Raw genomic sequence first — 18,355 nt, 5'->3', positions numbered from 1 at the left:
ATGGAGGTGATTGTTGTGTAAGGTGTATCTTCTTGTAGTGACTATTTGAAATGAAATTTACCTTTTATTTGATGTATAATTTGTCTGTTAATTCATGTGGAGCCTAATGTTTCATGAAATAACACCATGATTAAAGAATTAAAGTGTTTCATTATAGGTCACTTAATCTTTTCCTCTTTATACATTAGAACTCTATGAGTAAAGAAACTTCTAGCTTCTTTGCTTGGTTTCTTTAGAGAATTTAGACCTTACACTGACTTCCCAGCCCAGAGAAAATGGGTATTCACCTCATCCTATTGGAACCCTTCATCATTTAAAAAATCTTCTGTTGAGTTTTTTTCTGGTGGAATTAGTCCTCAAGCTCTCCTTAAAATTTATCATCCAGATGAATCTATCATTGCTTTGTACAATTTATCATTGCTTAGTGGCTGCAAATATATGTCCTTGATATACTGTTGCCTGTTATGGAATCTACTTTATACTGATAGATAACTGTTGGGGCTTCAGTGAATTTTAAAATGAACAATGTGAAATATTAAAGTTGTTCCCATTTTAGATTTTGTCATTATGAGTTAGTGGATTTCAAATGCAAGTCATTAACTGGAGTGCATTATAGTGGTTCAACGTGAAGTGTTAAACTTTTTTCCTCCTTCAGATGGATCCAAAGCTCCGTCCATCCTTTCCAGAAATAGTAAAAATTATAGAAGAGATTATGCCACACCTACTAGATGACGGCCAAGAGAGAACTACTAACAATGAAGAAGGTAGAGAGACCAAGCCAATTAATCTTCAGAAAAGTAAGCATTCCCTTTTTTTATTGTCCAGATTGTCAAATTGTTATTTAAATAGAAACCAGAGGCTATCGAGTGCTATGAAAATGTGCTACTAGTGGGAACTGAATTTTTACTGGGTTGAAATCTTGTTGTATTTTGAACTACGCAGAGCAATGATATTGGATCATACTGTTGAAAGAATCCAGTGTAACCATAAATGCAATAGTTTGCATTATTATTATCATCAGCACAACACGGGTGAAATTGGTTGCACTAGCACTGTAATTGAGGAATTTTGAATTGAAATCGTGTTAAGAGCTCTGTGATCTTTAGGTTTAAGGAGCATTTCTGCCAGAAGTTGGCTTGCCCCAAGATTTAGATGAAGAGGGAAGTTTCTGCGCTCTTTTGGGGCGGGGGGGGGGGGGTCTGGTGCGTTCAAGGAGGCTTTTCAACTTGAGCATTTTTTTGGTGCTACTTTGCCTGTTTTTAATGTTTTTACAAGTTAAATACTTTTATTTGCCCAGAAGCTGACAGCTTTACACCTATTAAACTAGTAAATTGTTCAATATAGCAAAGTAATTTTCAGTAATCCAAAACCAAGTTACTTGCAAGTGGAGGAGGACTAGACATTCTAATTAAAGATGTTTTTTTTTGTGATAAAATAGAGATTTTCAACTTCATTAATAAAACTGCACTAGGTTACTATTAAGTACATTAAAGATTGAAAAAATAATTATTCTATTCTAAGACACTGCACTGGGTTGTGGAAGATTTAATATTTGATTGTGCAAATGAATTTGAGTGGAAACTTAAAACCACTTTGGAAAACACATTGCAATTTCAAGCACAATTTACACCCAGGTTCCTGATTACATCCAAAGTGGAAACTTTACTCTGATGAATATTTGCTAACGCTTCTGAATTTGCAGTATGCTCCTGCATGGATTCCGAAAGATATGCAATTCCATGTGGACTGTATTGTCTTGTATTTTGATAGCTGTTTTGGACACGAAGTGGGGAAACAAAAAATAACTGTACACAAGTCCCTGAAACTGTCCTGCTTGCATTGATGTTGTAACTGGTCTCTATGAACTATGCAGCATGCCACACTTACTTTGCTGAATGTGCTCATGTAATAAACTATCATTGAAACGATGATCATTCAATTGCCCTTTCAGCCCAGGTATGATCTTAAGATGAGGGGTGTGGTGGGGGGTGGCATTAATTGATACTTCAGCATATTCTCAGTGACAGAGAAATGCAGTTTTATGACTGAAAAGTCTGCATATGTTCTCCCTGCTGTAAAGGGAAGAGACTGTCGCGTATTTTTTAAAAATAAAACTCTGGCCAGTCCTGTTGTAGTGAACAATTTCAAGATTCAAATATATTTAGTGCAGGTTATCTTGGGTGAGGAATAAGGGGGTATGGCAGAGGGAGAACTAAATGTACCTAGAAATAAATTTGATACAAATGAACAATAAGCATTGAAATTTGATTTATTATTGATGTGGAGATGCCAGTGTTGGACTGGGGTGAGCACAGTAAGAAGTCTCACAACACAAGATTGAAGTCCAACAGGTTTATTTGGTATCACCAGCTTTTGGAGTGCTGTTCCTTCATCAGGTGAGTGGAGAGTTGGATTCACAAACAGGGCAGATATAGACACAGACTCAATTGCAAGGTAATGGTTGGAATGTGAGTCTTTACAGACAATGCGAGTGGAGAGAGGAGTAATGAAAGAAGTGTGAATTGTCTCAAGCCCAGACAGTTTGTAAGATTTTGCAAGCCCAGGCCAAATGGTGGGGGGTTACACGTAGTGTGACATGACTCTACACCAGCATCCCCCACAACGACGGCATTGCTGCAGTTGCCTCAGTACTCGACACCGACAACTGCCAATCTCCAGATGCAATTCTACAATTCATCCGCTTCACCCTGGACCACAATGTCTTCATTTTCAACAATCAGTTCTTCGTCCAGACACACGGAATAGCCATGGGGACTAAATTCGCACCTCAATATGCCAACATCTTCATGCACAAGTTTGGACACGATCTCTTCACTGGACAGGACCTACAACCGACGCTATACACTAGATACATCGATGACATTTTCTTTTTTTGGACTCATGGCGAAGAATCACTGAAACAACTACATGATGACATCAACAAGTTCCATCCCACCATCAGACTCACCATGGACTACTCTCCAGAATCATTTGCATTCTTGGATACACGCATCTACATCAAGGACGGTCACCTCAGCACTTCACTGTACCGCAAGCCCACGGATAACCTCACGATGCTCCACTTCTCCAGCTTCCACCTTAAACACATTAAAGAAGCCATCCCCTACGGACAAGCCCTCCGTATACATAGGATCTGCTTAGATGAGGAGGAATACAACAGACGCTGAATGACGCCCTTGTAAGAACAGGATATGGCGCTCGACTCCTTGATTTACAGTTCCGACGTGCCACAATGAAAAACCGCACCAACCTCCTCAGAAGACAAACATGGGACACAGTGGACAGAGTACCCTTCGTCGTCCAGTATTTCCCCAGAGCGGAGAAGCTACGACATTTTCTTTGGAGCCTTCAACATGTCATTGATGAAGACAAACATCTCGCCAAGGCCATCCCCACACCCCCACTTCTTGCCTTCAAACAACTGCACAACCTCAAACAGACCATTGTCCGCAGCAAACTACCCAGTCTTCAGGAGAACAGTGACCACGACACCACACAATCCTGCCACAGCAACCTCTGCAAGACGTGCCAGATCATCGACACGGATGCCATTATCACATGAGAACACCATCCACCAGGCATACGGTACATACTTGTGTGACTCGGCCAACGTTGTCCACCTGATGCGCTACAGGAAAGGATGCCCTGAGGCATGGTACATTGGCGAGACCGTGCAGACGCTACGACAACGGATGAACAGACACCGCTTGACAATCACCAGGCAGGAGTGTTCCCTTCCTGTTGGGGAACACTTCAGCAGTCAAGGGCATTCAGCCTCCAATCTTCGGATAAGTGTTCTCCAAGGCAGCCTTCGAGATGCACGACAGTGCAGAATCGCTGAGCAGAAACTAATTGCCAAGTTCCGCACACACGAGGACGGCCACAACCGGGATCTTGGGTTCATGTTACACCATGTGTAACCCCCACCATTTGGCCTGGACTTGCAAAATCTTAGTAACTCTCCTGGCTTGAGACAATTGACACCTCTTTAACCTGTCATTATCCCTCTCTGCACTCGCATTGTCTGTACCTGTAAAGACTCGTATTCCAACCATTATCTTGCAATTGAGTCTGTGCCTATATATGCCTGTTTCTGAACCCAACTCTCCATTCTCACCTGATGAAGGAGCAACATTCCGAAATCTCGTGATACCAAATAAACCTGTTGGACTTTAACCTGGTGTTGTGAGACTTCCTACTGTAATTTATTATTGTCACATGTATTAGCATACAATAGTCTACAGTATTGTTTTTTGCGTGCTATACAGACCAAACATACCATATATAGAGAAGGAAAGGAGAGAGTGCAAGAAGGAAAGGAGAGAAATTGGATTGCGGGTTGAAGCTGCTGGAATGCCCATCTAAGTTTGTTGTGATTACTTTATTTATACCTTTAATTCTGATTTCCTGAAAGAAGGAACATGTATTTTTTTTTTCATTTGTGGGATACAAATTAAGGCCTTGTAAGGCCAGCATTTATTGTCTGCCCTAATTGCCCTTGAGAAGCTGGTTAGCTGTCTTTTTGTATGTGCACTCACTGTGCTGTTAAGGTGCTAGTTCCAGGATTTTGATGCAGTGATGGTGAAAGAGTGGCTATGTGTAGTTGCACATCAAGATGGTGGGTTACTTGGGAAGAAAATTATAGATAGTGTTGTTCCCATGCATTTATTGCTCTTGTCCTGTGGGATTGCTGGAGGTTGCTGTTGAAGGAACCTTCGCGAATTGCTGTACTGCATCTTGTCGATGGTACACACTGCTGCGTGGTGTGCTGGTGATGGGAGGAGTGCATGTGTCGATGGTGGATGAGGCGCTCATCAAGCAGGCTGTTTTGTCCTGAATTCTGTTGAATTTCTTGAGTATTGTTTATTAGGGACCAGATCAGAAACCCCAAGATATATTGTGACGTTAGACTAGACCCCAACTATTTTTTAATCTTGGCATTAGTGTGAGGAAAAGGTGTTTCATTTCAGGTGTTGTTCTATTGACCCACTAGGAACCTTTTATCAAAACAAACTTTATTTTAACAATACGCTTTAACTATAGTTAACAATACGCTTTAACTTTAGCAATTAAAATACATAAACATGTCAAGATACAGTTCTTAACTGCTAATCTATCTCTCTTAAGCAATATCCCTCTTTCGACTTAACCGCCTCTTCAAAATCAGTTGGCAAGTTCTGCAATCTTTCACCATTTAGATAATGTGCTTTTTTCCGTCTTCCTGCTGAAATGAACAATATCACTTTTGCCCACATTATACTCCATTTGCCAGATCTTTGTCCACTCAACTTATCTATACCCCTTGTACCCTCTATGTCCTCTTCACAACTTACTTTCCTATCTTTATTTGTATTATCAGTGAATTTAGCAACCACACTTTCTGTCCCTTCATCCAAGTCATTTGTGTAAATTGCAAAAAGTTGATATCCCAACATTGCTCCTTGTAGCACACCACTCATTATATCCCACCAAACAGGAAAAACACTAATTTATGACTGTCCTCTGTTTCCTGTGGGTTAGCCAATCTTCTATTCATGCTAATATGCTACTCCCTACACCGTGCTCTTTTAACCTTTAACCTCCATTCCAATTCCTGATTTACAGCTATTTCTGTGATGTTACTTGTTTCCTTGATGGTGAAGACTCATGCAAATACCTGTTCAATTCATCTGTCATCTTTATTTTTAATTTATTAATTCCCCAGACTCACGTTTTATTGGACCAAATTCTCACTTTGTTACCTCTTATTTAAGAATGAAAAGGAACTCTTACTCTGTCTTTATATTTCTAGCTAGCTTTCTGTCATCTAATTTCTCCTTAGTAAGGTTTTTGTCATTCTTTGCTGTTCTTTATATTCTGTCCAATCTTTTGACTTGTCACTCATCATTGTAAAATTATATGCTTTTTTGTGTTTGATACTATCTTTAACTTTTTAATTAGCCATGGATGATGCATCCTCCCCTTGGAATTTTTCTTTCTTGCTGGAATGTATCTATTCTGTGTGTTCTGAAATATCCCTTTAAATGTCTGCCACTGTATCTCTCTTGATCTGCATTCTCGACCTCATTTGCTAGTTCATTTTAGCTAGCTCTGCTTTCATTGTTGAACAAAGAACAAAGAACAGTACAGCACAGGAAACAGGCCCTTCGGCCCTCCAAGCCCGTGCCGCTGCTTGGTCCAACTAGACCAATCGTTTGTATCCCTCCATTCCCAGGCTGCTCATGTGACTATCCAGGTAAGTCTTAAACGATGTCAGCGTGCCTGCCTCCACCACCCTACTTGGCAGCGCATTCCAGGCCCCCACCACCCTCTGTGTAAAAAAACGTCCCTCTGATGTCTGAGTTATACTTCGCCCCTCTCAGCTTGAGCCCATGACCCTCGTGATCGTCACCTCCGACCTGGGAAAAAGCTTCCCACTGTTCACCCTATCTATACCCTTCATAATCTTGTATACCTCTATTAGATCTCCCCTCATTCTCCGTCTTTCCAAGGAGAACAACCCCAGTCTACCCAATCTCTCCTCATAGCTAAGACCCTCCATACCAGGCAACATCCTGGTAAACCTTCTCTGCACTCTCTCCAATGCCTCCACGTCCTTCTGGTAGTGCGGCGACCAGAACTGGACGCAGTACTCCAAATGTGGCCTAACCAGCGTTCTATACAGCTGCATCATCAGACTCCAGCTTTTATACTCTATACCCCGTCCTATAAAGGCAAGCATACCATATGCCTTCTTCACCACCTTCTCCACCTGTGTTGCCACCTTCAAGGATTTGTGGACTTGCACACCTAGGTCCCTCTGTGTTTCTATACTCCTGATGACTCTGCCATTTATTGTATAACTCCTCCCTACATTATTTCTTCCAAAATGCATCACTTCGCATTTATCCGGATTAAATTCCATCTGCCACCTCTCCGCCCAATTTTCCAGCCTATCTATATCCTGCTGTATTGCCCGACAATGCTCTTCGCTATCCGCAATTCCAACCATCTTCGTGTCATCTGCAAACTTGCTGATTACACCAGTTACACTTTCTTCCAAATCATTTATATATATCACAAATAGCAGAGGTCCCAGTACAGAGCCCTGCGGAACACCACTGGTCACAGACCTCCAGGACAGTCGGGTCCCAGAATGGAATCCTGGCTCAATGAACTGTAACTTCCACTTATTTGTTTAGAGATGTGGATGAACAGAATCTCAGGACTGCCAATTAACATTTAACCAAAGAATAAAACATTTATTCAACAAGATGCACACAGATCTGTAAGGATTACACAAGTTACCAAATACCTTAGACTCTAATGTTCTCAGTAAGTACACAGTCCATGTAAATCAATAGCAGAAATGTGTCAAACACCCTACAGTCTGAAACTAAGTGACTGATGCCACCCAACATAACTTATGTTAATTTCTCAAAATGCCCCCAAATGTTTATCACACTGGTTTCACTGGAGCTGTAATTTCCACGCGTGTTTCCAAACTTCAATCTTCACCTCAACAATGCTTTCTCTCGGATGCCTTCACCAAGGAATCACTTCCAGGATTTAACTCTCTTTAAGTATTTTTCTGTGTTAGATTGTCCTACACATTCAAGCTTCCTCACAATCTCTTACGATATCCATCCATGCCAACGTACTGCTTCACAGGCTGTATTAAGTTGTCACCATCCTCAGGATTATTTCAGAGGTCTGGCTTCTCACTAGCCAATTTCTCCAGGTTTACACCTTGCAGCACTCTCCTTAACTGAGAGCCTCTTTCTCTGCTTCTTTCATTAACTTCAATGAACAATACCTTGTTCAGATTCCAATTCTTTGTCCCTTTGACTTCTGTCTTCCTGGGGCTTCTCTTTCATTCCCTGATTTCCAGAACTATCTATTCTTTAACTTCTGATACTTGCTTTTTGCCCCTTACTGCATTGTCCTGCCTTTCTGCTGGCAGTTTCTTTGAGGGCTGCTTTCTTCTCAGGAACCTGATTCCAACTGAACTGGCAGTATGTCTGTCAGGCCTCGGCCGACTCAGTCAGTGGTGTCGTTAATGAGTCACTCTTGGTCCACCACCCAGAGTATATTCTGTTCCCTTATTATCCTTGGTGCCTTTTCTAAGTGATGTTCAACTTGGAGGTCCACTGATTCAACTGGTCTGTGTGTGTCTATGTGTGTAAACTGAACCTTGGATAAAGGTTTACAATGGGGGATATGGAATCAGTTATCAGGTTGACCTGAATGTAAGGGACGATGAAGAGGACTGATCCATCTTGTGTTCAAATATAAGAATACATCAGTGAGATTGTATACATGCAAATGAAAAGTGAGTTACATTTCCTTGAGCAGCTGTGAAAAGCTTTTGTAATTTGGATTTAGTTTTTCTGCAAGAATGTAGCTAGTTGAGCAAAGACCAGGGAAAGATGTGTTCCATTTGATGCTTTCCTATGTGATTATTTAGTGTGAAGATATTCTTCAGTCTTTTCCTCACCGTAACAGGACTAAACCACATTTTGGTGTACTTTGTTACCATTAAGTGCAAGGCTCTGGATGCAAGGTTTTACCTAGAGCACTCAATTGATGAGCTATGCTCCCATCCACAAGTTTTAATGCCTTCTGGGCTAGGAAAGGAAAATACAAAGATTCTAACTTTCGACAAACCAATTAGGTCTGCTGAAAAGTTTGTGCATTTGATTGGGCTTGACTTTGATGCTTATTATGATCCTGTAGCTGGGAAATATTGGTTTAATGCAAGTAAAATGGCTACTTGAACAAGCAATGGAACACCTGCCAGCATCTGTTGAAATGTATTTCAGCGAGTGTCACATCTTCAGGCAAGGGCCGATACAATTGGAAGAAGAGTATTCCAGTTTAGCAAATAGAAAATAAAATTAAAGCCGTATGCTTAAGGTTCAGATAGTTCAGATGGCTTTGTCCTCATATTCACTAAAAGAGTTGTATATTTTTATTTAAAAAATACAGGTACCCCATTACATTGCATTATTGCTGCAAGATGCAGCATTGTAATGTAAATGAGGTGGCACGACTGCTGGAGGAGGTAAGAACTAACTTGGTGGTTTTCCAAGACTCTTCCAGTGCCACTGGTAAAAAATGTAAACAGTTGGGGCTGACTGCCATTTTCTTTTCTTTTGTCTTTTGGTGGGATAGTTATGGTTTTAATATTGCTAAGCTGTTTAGATCGTCTGTCTCTGTCGAGGAGCATTTGTAGTTTGGAAACAAATTGTTGAATCATAGGTTATTCTAAAATTAGCCAATCAAGTCTCCTAGAGTTTCTGTCCAGCCAGTCTCGCTCCATTTTTCTGCTCAGTCCCCATAACCACAAGCATTCCTTGTGTTCAAGCAACTAATTCCTGAGAAACCCAATTTGGCAGCTGTTTAAACAATGCACCCAATTAAACTATGGAAGGCTGATTTTAAATATGATTGATGAAATGTCGCACCTCTCCAAAATAGGACACAAACATGACATGCCCGTGGCTCTTGAAAGAAAAATTATGTAGGCACATGATGTATTCCCAAATGTTAATGTTTAACCACACAGCCCCTCCTGCCCCTTACCCTTTTTTGCCTTTATGGGGTGTTAATGTCATGTTAAAGTTTATTTATTAGTCACAAGTAAGGCTTACATTAACAATGAAGTTACTGTGAAATTCCCCTAGTCGCCACACTCCAGTGCCTGTTCGGGTCAATGCACCAAACCAGCACGTCTTTCAGACTGGGAGGAAACCAGAGCACCCGGAGGAAACCCACGCAGACAGGGGGAGAACGTGCAAATCCCACACACACACTGACCCAAGCCGGGAATCGAGCCCATGTCTCTGGCACTGTGAGGCAGTAATGCCACCGTGCCGCTCCAATGTGTGCCTGAAAATGTCCAAGTTTGAATTTTGATTGGGAGGGACATTTTGCAGATGTTTTAAAGAAAAACTCTTATGTTTTAATTTTTAAAAATCGGTAGAGCAGTAAATGCTATTTCGGAGCTATTTTTGGGGTTTCTTCCCCAGTTTTTTTGCAGTTGAAAATACTCTTGCTGTTTTTACTTTGCACGTGTTTAGTATTTATCTAGAAAGTGCTCATGTTTAAACTGGAATACTTTAAAAGTAAACCGATAAAAGGATTTCTTGATAACACTGTGGTTTTACTGCCACCTGGTTGTTCATGCAAGACTTTATTACTAGCAAGTATAATATGGATAAATTGAAATATTTAATAAAGCTGTAGTCATAGTACTCTTGTAGTACACTTGGTTCCAACACTTTTTATTTTGTGATCATTTGTAGGTGTCGGAGAGAAAGGAGTGGCAATAAAAAGGTGCAGCCCCCTTAGACTGCCAGGTGACAAGATTCCACCCAAATCACCTCGACCTCGTCGCAACATATGGCTTTCTCGTAGTCAGTCCGACTTCTTTACCCGAAAAAGCAGTCGGAAGATTAATGTCCAAGATCCATACTACACTCCTAGTAAGGGTACAGCACGCAAGATTAACCCTTTCAATGCAAGACAGGACCTAAAAGGCGGAAAGATAAAGTTTGTGGACACACCAAGTAAATCAGTAATATCACTTGCATTTGACCTACCTTCACCTGATGCTATAAACTACCCAGTTACTTCTTTATCCCAGGTGAAACAGTACAGCAGTGGGGATTTTCAGGAATCTTTGCCCTCTGAACGACAATATCGATCCCTTCCAGTTTCGCCTGATCTTCCAACAAAAGAATGTCACAGTTTTGGACCCTTTTCATTAACGATTGGGAAATGTGACCCCCTGCAGCTAGGAGCTGATGTGCGGCAGAAAGTGTCATGCAGTTCCAGATACTCTGAGTTGGAGATTCCACCATTTAAGTTCAAACCTCAGACACAGGAATCTGAATCATTAGAACAGTTTGCTATGGACTGTACAGGAAGTGAATCCTCACACGATGAAAATGAAGCATATACAAAGTTAAAGACACTATTAAAGTTGAAAACTAATGAAAACATGACTGAACTTGGCCAAGAAAGTCTGAATTGTAATAGTATGACTGGAGGTAATGGAACAAATTTAGATAGTACATCATCCAGCCATTGGGATAGCTCAGTTTCTGATGAAGAAATGGAGGAACAGGAGATGCAGAGGGACATGTCTAAATTAGCGATACCGGAACCCAAGTCACCTTTCAGTGTAAATATTGCACTAGAGCAAGATGGTGAAGTGGATCCAAGTAGTTGTTCTACTTTTTCAGCTGAAGAATCTGATGTGGAAGGGCATTCATCTGTATTACTGACTCCCTGCATGACTTCAAACTCATGTCAGCTTCAGTCAAAATGTGACATTTGAAAGGCATGGACATATTAACATTGTACTTCATATAATGGATATTTCTGCCTAATAAAAATCAAGTTTTTATTTTGTCGGAAAAGGTATACGAGAAAGACTGAAATTCCAAAGCTGTTTCAACAGGTGGGTGCTGGTACCGTGGACATCAGTCTGTTCTGATAAATTATTTGGCTTAATATGCAGTGGTAAACCAGTATTATAAATGGTCTCATTTGGGCAAACCTTTTGGATCCCCTACGAGTTAAGTGGAACCTTTATGACAGTAGTTTTATAAAGCAGCTAAGTCTATCCTCCCCTTTTTAATGTCAGTATCAGCATACAAGTAGTATATCCATTGTCAAATTTCAGAATTTGTAGGATCATTAGTGGTTTTAACAAATCTGTTAGATGGCCTTTCAATTCTCAATTTGAATGCAGTTTAAGATATATTTTTTAAAAAATATCCTCAATTCTGATGCAGTTTGCTGCATCATCTTTTGACCTGTAGCTATCATATTTTAGTGAAAATCAATTGGGCAAGCTAATTATAAAATACCAATTCAATTTCACACTTTCCATATGTGAGAAATTTTGCTTTATTAACTCGGGATTATGTCCATACTGCATGAAGATTAGAGAGTGCATGCGGTTATATTTACTTCATGTTTGCACCCAAGTATGCTTGAATTGAGATCACTGTTATGAACATGGTGTCATTATAAGAAGAGCCTGCATGTCCTAGGGTATCGGTATACAATGAACTGTTGGTGTCAATTTGGTCTTCCCTTGGTCCACAAAGATATATTTTTTTCTAAATTTAACTTTTATTAATTGAACAGGCATATTGCCAGGGTTTCTTACACAAGAGAAGCACTTCATCACTTTCTTTCCTATAGCTTGAAAGATGTTACTACTGTATATTTTGTATTTCAGCCTGGATTACTGTAACTGGAGTGAGATGTATAACAGCATGGTGCCATATAAATTATAGTTCAAGATAGGTCAACCAAGCAAAGAATGTTCAATTAACAACAAAGTCATGGTGTATTTATCTTTTTTGAACCCTGTGAAAAGCAGTTTATTATAATGTGGAAGTTTTGTTTGAATTAGATTTTTTCCTTCTCTCTCTTCCCCTCAAAATGCCACGTGTTATGCAGGCTGGTTAACTTTTTCCACAACGTTCTATGCAGCAAGCTGGCTGCAAGGCTGTGTTTCAAATGCTCTTTTTGCCTTCTCTGTTAGCCTTCTTCCTATTCCTGTGCTGAAGTATTTGGAACATGTGTTTACTGCTGCACTTCACAGATTGTAGACTGTCCTCTTTCACTTATATCAGTCAATTGTCTTTTAATCATGAATGTGAATTACAAAACAATGTTCCTTATACACCATGTTTAGATTAGGGCCATGGGCCTAACTCTAATCTGGATTAAAAATAAACCTGCATAATATTAAATTGGTGCATTTAATTTGCACCTGAGATAATGGGGGATTTACTTCAGATTGCCTTCAATTGACTTGTTCAGACATATTCCAGGTTTTCCCATGACCATGTTTAATACTGCGTTGCAGATGATTTCTGACCTTGAATCAGATTTGACATATAGTGAACTAAATTTGGTGGGAAAGGTATTACTGTTCAGGCCCACAAATTTAAATTCATTAATCAACACTTTTTTTTCTGTTGCCTAAATTGAAAAATTTAATTTAATTGTGTATTTATATTTTCATATCTTGTGAATACTGATCATCGTTTAATTAGCATTCAGTCTGACTCTCCAAATTACAGTACTCTAATGGTGAAACAGCTATCCAGAAGTGATCTGATTATGCTTTTTTTAAAAAAAGAGACTTGGTCAATGTGTTTGACTCATTACTTTGGTTTGTTATGTGTGCTATTTGCATTGTTTTGAGTTTTTTGTATTAAATATTTCCACAGATTTTAGTTTAATTCATATAATTCACGCTACAAACAGCTCATGGGACGTCTTGAAGGTGCGAATTGCTTGATCTTGGACAATTTAGTTTTTAAACTCAAACATCAATAATATCAGTGATTATTTTTCCTTTAAGTGATTTGCGAAAATAGCGCACAAATCTATTTGCCAAGGTAAACTGAAGTCTCTGGTTAAAGAAGTTAGGAAGCATGATTGTGAACTAATACCAGAGTGAAAACAGATCCTTGTAGCTTTGCCCACTCCCAGTTTAGTAAAGATGGTGATAGAAGTTGCACTTCTGATTCACCATGATTGCCAACTGATATATTTCACAAATTACAGCTTTTGGTGGGGTAGAGAGCTATATTACAGTTTTTCAGCACAGTGCCATGTAATGTATGTTTTCTTTAAGATGGTGATCTATTTGTCCTGGCATCATTTTTCAACACCCAGTGTTTATATTGGCCATGGTTTGAGTTACTAAAGCAGCATTATTCAATTTAAGTACAAACCCATACTTGTTATGTTTGTAAATAGTGTTGAAATCCCAGGAAATGATTTAATTCTGATCAAAAACCATAACTTTTTGTGTAAATTACAGGGGTACTATGCAGTTATGAATCTATTTCCCAAGTAGAGTGTGCAACTAAAAAGTTACTGGGTTACAGTGGGTTAGTGATTTCAAATGTACAGAAATACTATGTATTGCATCTTGTGTACTATTAAAGGGGAGTTATCAGCACATAGATTTGGATAAGGTTATCGGTCAATGGAATCCAAGTTAACCATATACAACAAAAAAGTTGTTGCACGATTAAAAATACAGGCAATAAGCATTTTTGGGAATGAAGCACTGAAGATGGCAAAGTCACAGTATTGCTACCACAGTTGCTGTAGGTGTCACAGTATTGTTGTAGATACTTGAATCAGCTTATTGCTATCATTTTGATGGCATCTGTAAAGTTAGAGACACGTTCTGGTCAGACTCTTGGGAGGGCTTTGGCTCCATGTGAGAAATGGTTCCATAAGCACCAAGAACATTTTGATTCTCACTCACAGGCCTTTATTTGCAAGCCTTGACCTGGAGTATGGGCATTGGAACTGAGCTTGATATTACCCTCAGCTGTTTGTATTTGACACCAAAAAAAATTTCTAATTGAAAACACTTGCTCTAAGCTTGGCTGGGTAATCGTGAAGGAAAAGGCATATAACAGAAGTGTAGGGCCATGTAGATGCTTTGGGTTTTTCGTAATGTATAAGGGATATGCATAAGGTCCCATTTATATTTACATACTGTGTTTCTAAGGATTGTTTTAACTTATTTAAGCAAGTTTTATACAGAAATGTGGCCCAAACTGTGTACACAACTTTGGATAGTACATAACAGATAAATCCAGGTGCTGATTTGTGGCATGCAATAGTAAAATGCTATTTCATTCAAGAAATGCATGCATTTGTACAGAGGTTTAGCACCATTTAAAAACTGCTCTTCTGGTCCAAGATATCAAAACAATCACTTATTGGCTCTCCTTAACCAGCACTGTTTTCCCTCATCTCGAACATTGGACCCTGATATATCAAAGGCTTGCTTGCTTGTCATGCAGCATACACATTTAAGAAATTAGATAGGCACTTGGGTGTACTGTATTATGTAAGGAACCTCTAGCTTTTAGCTGGTGTGAACTATTAAAATTTCACAATTTAATTTAAGTAATTCAGAAAGTAAGATTTTTGCAATAGATAATGAATCGAGTTTTGTTTTACATTCCATAAATGGGAACCAGGCATTTGAGAGTAAAAGGGTCAGAAACCAAGTGGAACCTCATTTTACAAATGCCTTGTGGTTTTCTTTTTGATATAGCTGATGTGCATGCAAAAAGCAAAGCTGTTGCATCCAAAATCCCCCAGCCTTTCCAGTTGTTACAAGCAAATGCATTTGCACTCCCTTGATTTTGGCCAAAAAATAAAGATGCATTGCATGGCCATTAGTGTGGAGCTGAATGGAAGGCCATTTGGTTTTAGGAATACTTGGGTGAACACCAACAAATAACGATCTATGTAAATCGGCCACATTTCTTAATGTGACTTGACATTTCTAATATTGAATGTTATATAAAACGAGTTGAGTAGAATGAAAAGAATCTGATGGTTTGGCTTTACCTTGTGGTTTGCACAAAAAATATTGCACAAAATGGATGTGGCTATTGTATATTATTTTGAATTGCTGTATATTTGATTATTATTTTCCAGTAACGACACAGAGCAACTCTTTGCCCTAGCACTTAATTACTAGAATTTGTCAGACCACTGAAGCTGCAATTTTTCACTGTGAAGAAACCTATCCAAAATAATGTTGGGGCATGAGTTTTGGCAGGACTCCCTTTCATTTTTTGCATTATGGATATAAACAGCATAAATTTCAGGCATGTTTTTCATTGCAAAATTGTTTGTTTATTTCCAATCTTAATGGAGGAATTGGAGCAAAATGTTTAATACCAAATTTCGAATGTACTTGCCTTTAATCTCCATCCCTTTGAGGTATAATATAAAAGTTGCTCTAAACCTGTAGAGATAGCTGAAGCGTTCCAAAAAAAAATTCTCATTTGTATTGTGGTATCAGCCTTGTTTCAGTCGTAACATTTGCACTTGTAGATTCAAATCCCATTTCAATGACTTCGGCACGTAATCCAGTTTGAGACTTCAATGCAATACTGAGAGAGCTTTACACTGTCGGAGATGCCATCTTTCAGTTGAGATGTTAATCAGCTCTTGGGTGGAAGCAAAATATCCTGTAATTCTAGTCTAAGACGAGGGGAATTCTTTCTGATGTCCTGACCAATATTTATTCCTGAACTAATCACTTTTTTTTTAAAAAAAAGAAAAAAAGCACATGACTTGTTCATGTATCTTATTGCTGTATTGGGTCATTGCTGTGTGCAAATTGGTTACTGGATTCCCTATGTCAGAACAGTGACTACACAGAAGTACTCCATGGTTGTAAAGCACTAGGAACGAGGTCCTGAAAGGCAATGTGTAAAAACAGTTTCACGCAAAGGTAACATGCCCATTTTTAGGTATTTGGAAATGTTTCAGTTGATATGGGTTCATTAAGAGGAAAGGGTCGCATTTATGCTTTAAACCTGAAAAATTACTTTTCAGTGCTTTATTCAGGAATTTTGTCTCTATGATTATGCTTAAGCCATGTATATCACAGCTTTTGAACCAATTTGCAGGTTAATTTTTAATTTAGTTAATCTCTAATTCCTCATTAGTTTCTTTGCGACAGTGCCGTATTTTTTTCAGTGTTGCTCCATAGATGGGTGGGACAAGTACTCCACACATGCACTCATTCCTCCTCTTTTAACAACAATGCAGGAATTCAGTATGCAAAACAAATATTTGTATGTTTGAATATCAAATGCACTGTGCAACTAGTTTGTCTGAAATAGTACATGTTAAAACAAAATGCATAATGTGGTGAAAGAATGTAGAGATACAGTGAGGGGTACATTCAATAACCCTGTGACATTGGACCGTGCAAGACATCTACGGTTGTATGTTATTTGTAAAGAACTGGAACACATTCTATTTGTGGTGCATGTAAGTTTGAATCCTAAAGGTTTTTCAATAAGGGTGATTCAGGAATCATTTATTACAATGTGTGTGTATAGATGGGAATTGCTTTGTGATTCAGTTGCTGATTGGATGTAATGTGAACTGCAGTTTGATTGTTTTCACACAGTAGGATTCATTTGTTTATATTGGCACTAACGTTTGGGTCATTATTTAAATGATTGGAATAGTGAGATCACAAATGGATTTCCTGTACCGAATGAAATATTCCACTAAATGTACATTATTATGCACCAAGCATTATTTTTTGAATTGCATTATTCAGTAAAATAATTTGGCAAAATGGGAAAGATGTAATTTTGACAATAAAATTTAAGATATTGATTTCAAGTCTAAAAAAATTAAGCATTTCTAATGAAGTGACTCAGCTGTTAAAACATTTATTAGTATGGTTAGAACAGATTTTTTTTATTTCAGATGAACCCCATTGCAAATTAATGTTTGGGTTGGATTTCAGATCATCACGGGGTGGTCTTCCACTGAAACATTTTCACTGTGATTCATTTATTTACTAAATGTCATCTGACACTCCAAGCTAGACATCTTTTTGTCCATTTAACAAATCTGTCTCGATGAAAGAATTTGATCATTAATTGCATGAGTATTGCTGAAAAAAGACATGGGAGCCTTTTGTCTTGCACTCAGGACAATTTGCAAGAATACCAAATAAAAAGGGAACAACCATTTATATTGCATGAAAAGAGAGTGCTGATTGGTTGGCAAGTGGACTCTGATAGAGGTGTTGCCATGGAGAGTGCACCAGTTAACTGACAGTTAAGTGCCAAGCTTTGTTAAAACCAGGCAGGTTGACTGGTCAAGGCATTGCCCTTACAGAATGAACCAGAGAATGGCTGTCGTCCAGTTTGTTTAGTTGAAACAAGGTGCAATGTGTGTATATATTATTTGTCTGCAAAAGAGACGGCCCTGTAAATTAATGTATGTACAATTCCTCGGGCAATTTCTTGACCAGTTAACTGGTGCATTCTCCATGGCAACACCTCTACTAATCAGAGTCCAGTTGCCAAACAATCAGCACTTTATGCAGTATAAACTGTTCTTCTCTATACATATGGCATTCGTGTGAATTGCCCTGACATTGTTTCAATATTTTTTTCAGCAGTACTTAAATTTGATAGTTTGAATTGCTTCCCACCTATTTCCCACTTCGATTTTCAGAAGTGGGAACTTTTTGTTTTTCACTCCTAGATCATTTTGAGAAACCAAAGCCTCTGGTTGAGCTTTACCTGGTACCATTCTATTATAAAATTTATGGTAGTAAGTTTCATCTGCAAATTTAAAAGGATGTTACTTCATTACAATAGCGATACAGCCAACACTTAGCACCAGATTGTGGAGTACAGTTTATTAGCTGAAATTGCACGAAAGCTGTTAATGGATAGAGCTCCCCTTTTAATCATTACAATCCTGCATTATGGTGCCTCAATTTCAAAAAAATAACGTTGCC

At 38.8% G+C, this 18,355-nt stretch overlaps 1 protein-coding gene across 1 annotated transcript in view; it reads left to right on the top strand.

The window, feature by feature from the left end:
• Positions 1–16,127, top strand: part of tesk2 (testis associated actin remodelling kinase 2) — a 110,695-nt gene extending 94,568 nt beyond the window's left edge. The window contains exons 10-11 of the mRNA XM_078218643.1: positions 656–797; positions 10,308–16,127. Coding sequence (XP_078074769.1) covers positions 656–797; positions 10,308–11,344 — 1,179 coding nt within the window. The 3' untranslated portion in view covers positions 11,345–16,127. The remainder of the gene's footprint in view (positions 1–655; positions 798–10,307) is intronic.
• Positions 16,128–18,355: the final 2,228 nt, after the last annotated feature.

Source organism: Mustelus asterias, chromosome 8 (assembly GCF_964213995.1).
Source record: "Mustelus asterias chromosome 8, sMusAst1.hap1.1, whole genome shotgun sequence".
Taxonomy (NCBI): Eukaryota; Metazoa; Chordata; class Chondrichthyes; order Carcharhiniformes; family Triakidae; genus Mustelus; species Mustelus asterias.
The sequence above is the reverse complement of the archived record's forward strand: the minus strand, read 5'-3'. Positions and strand labels throughout refer to the sequence as shown.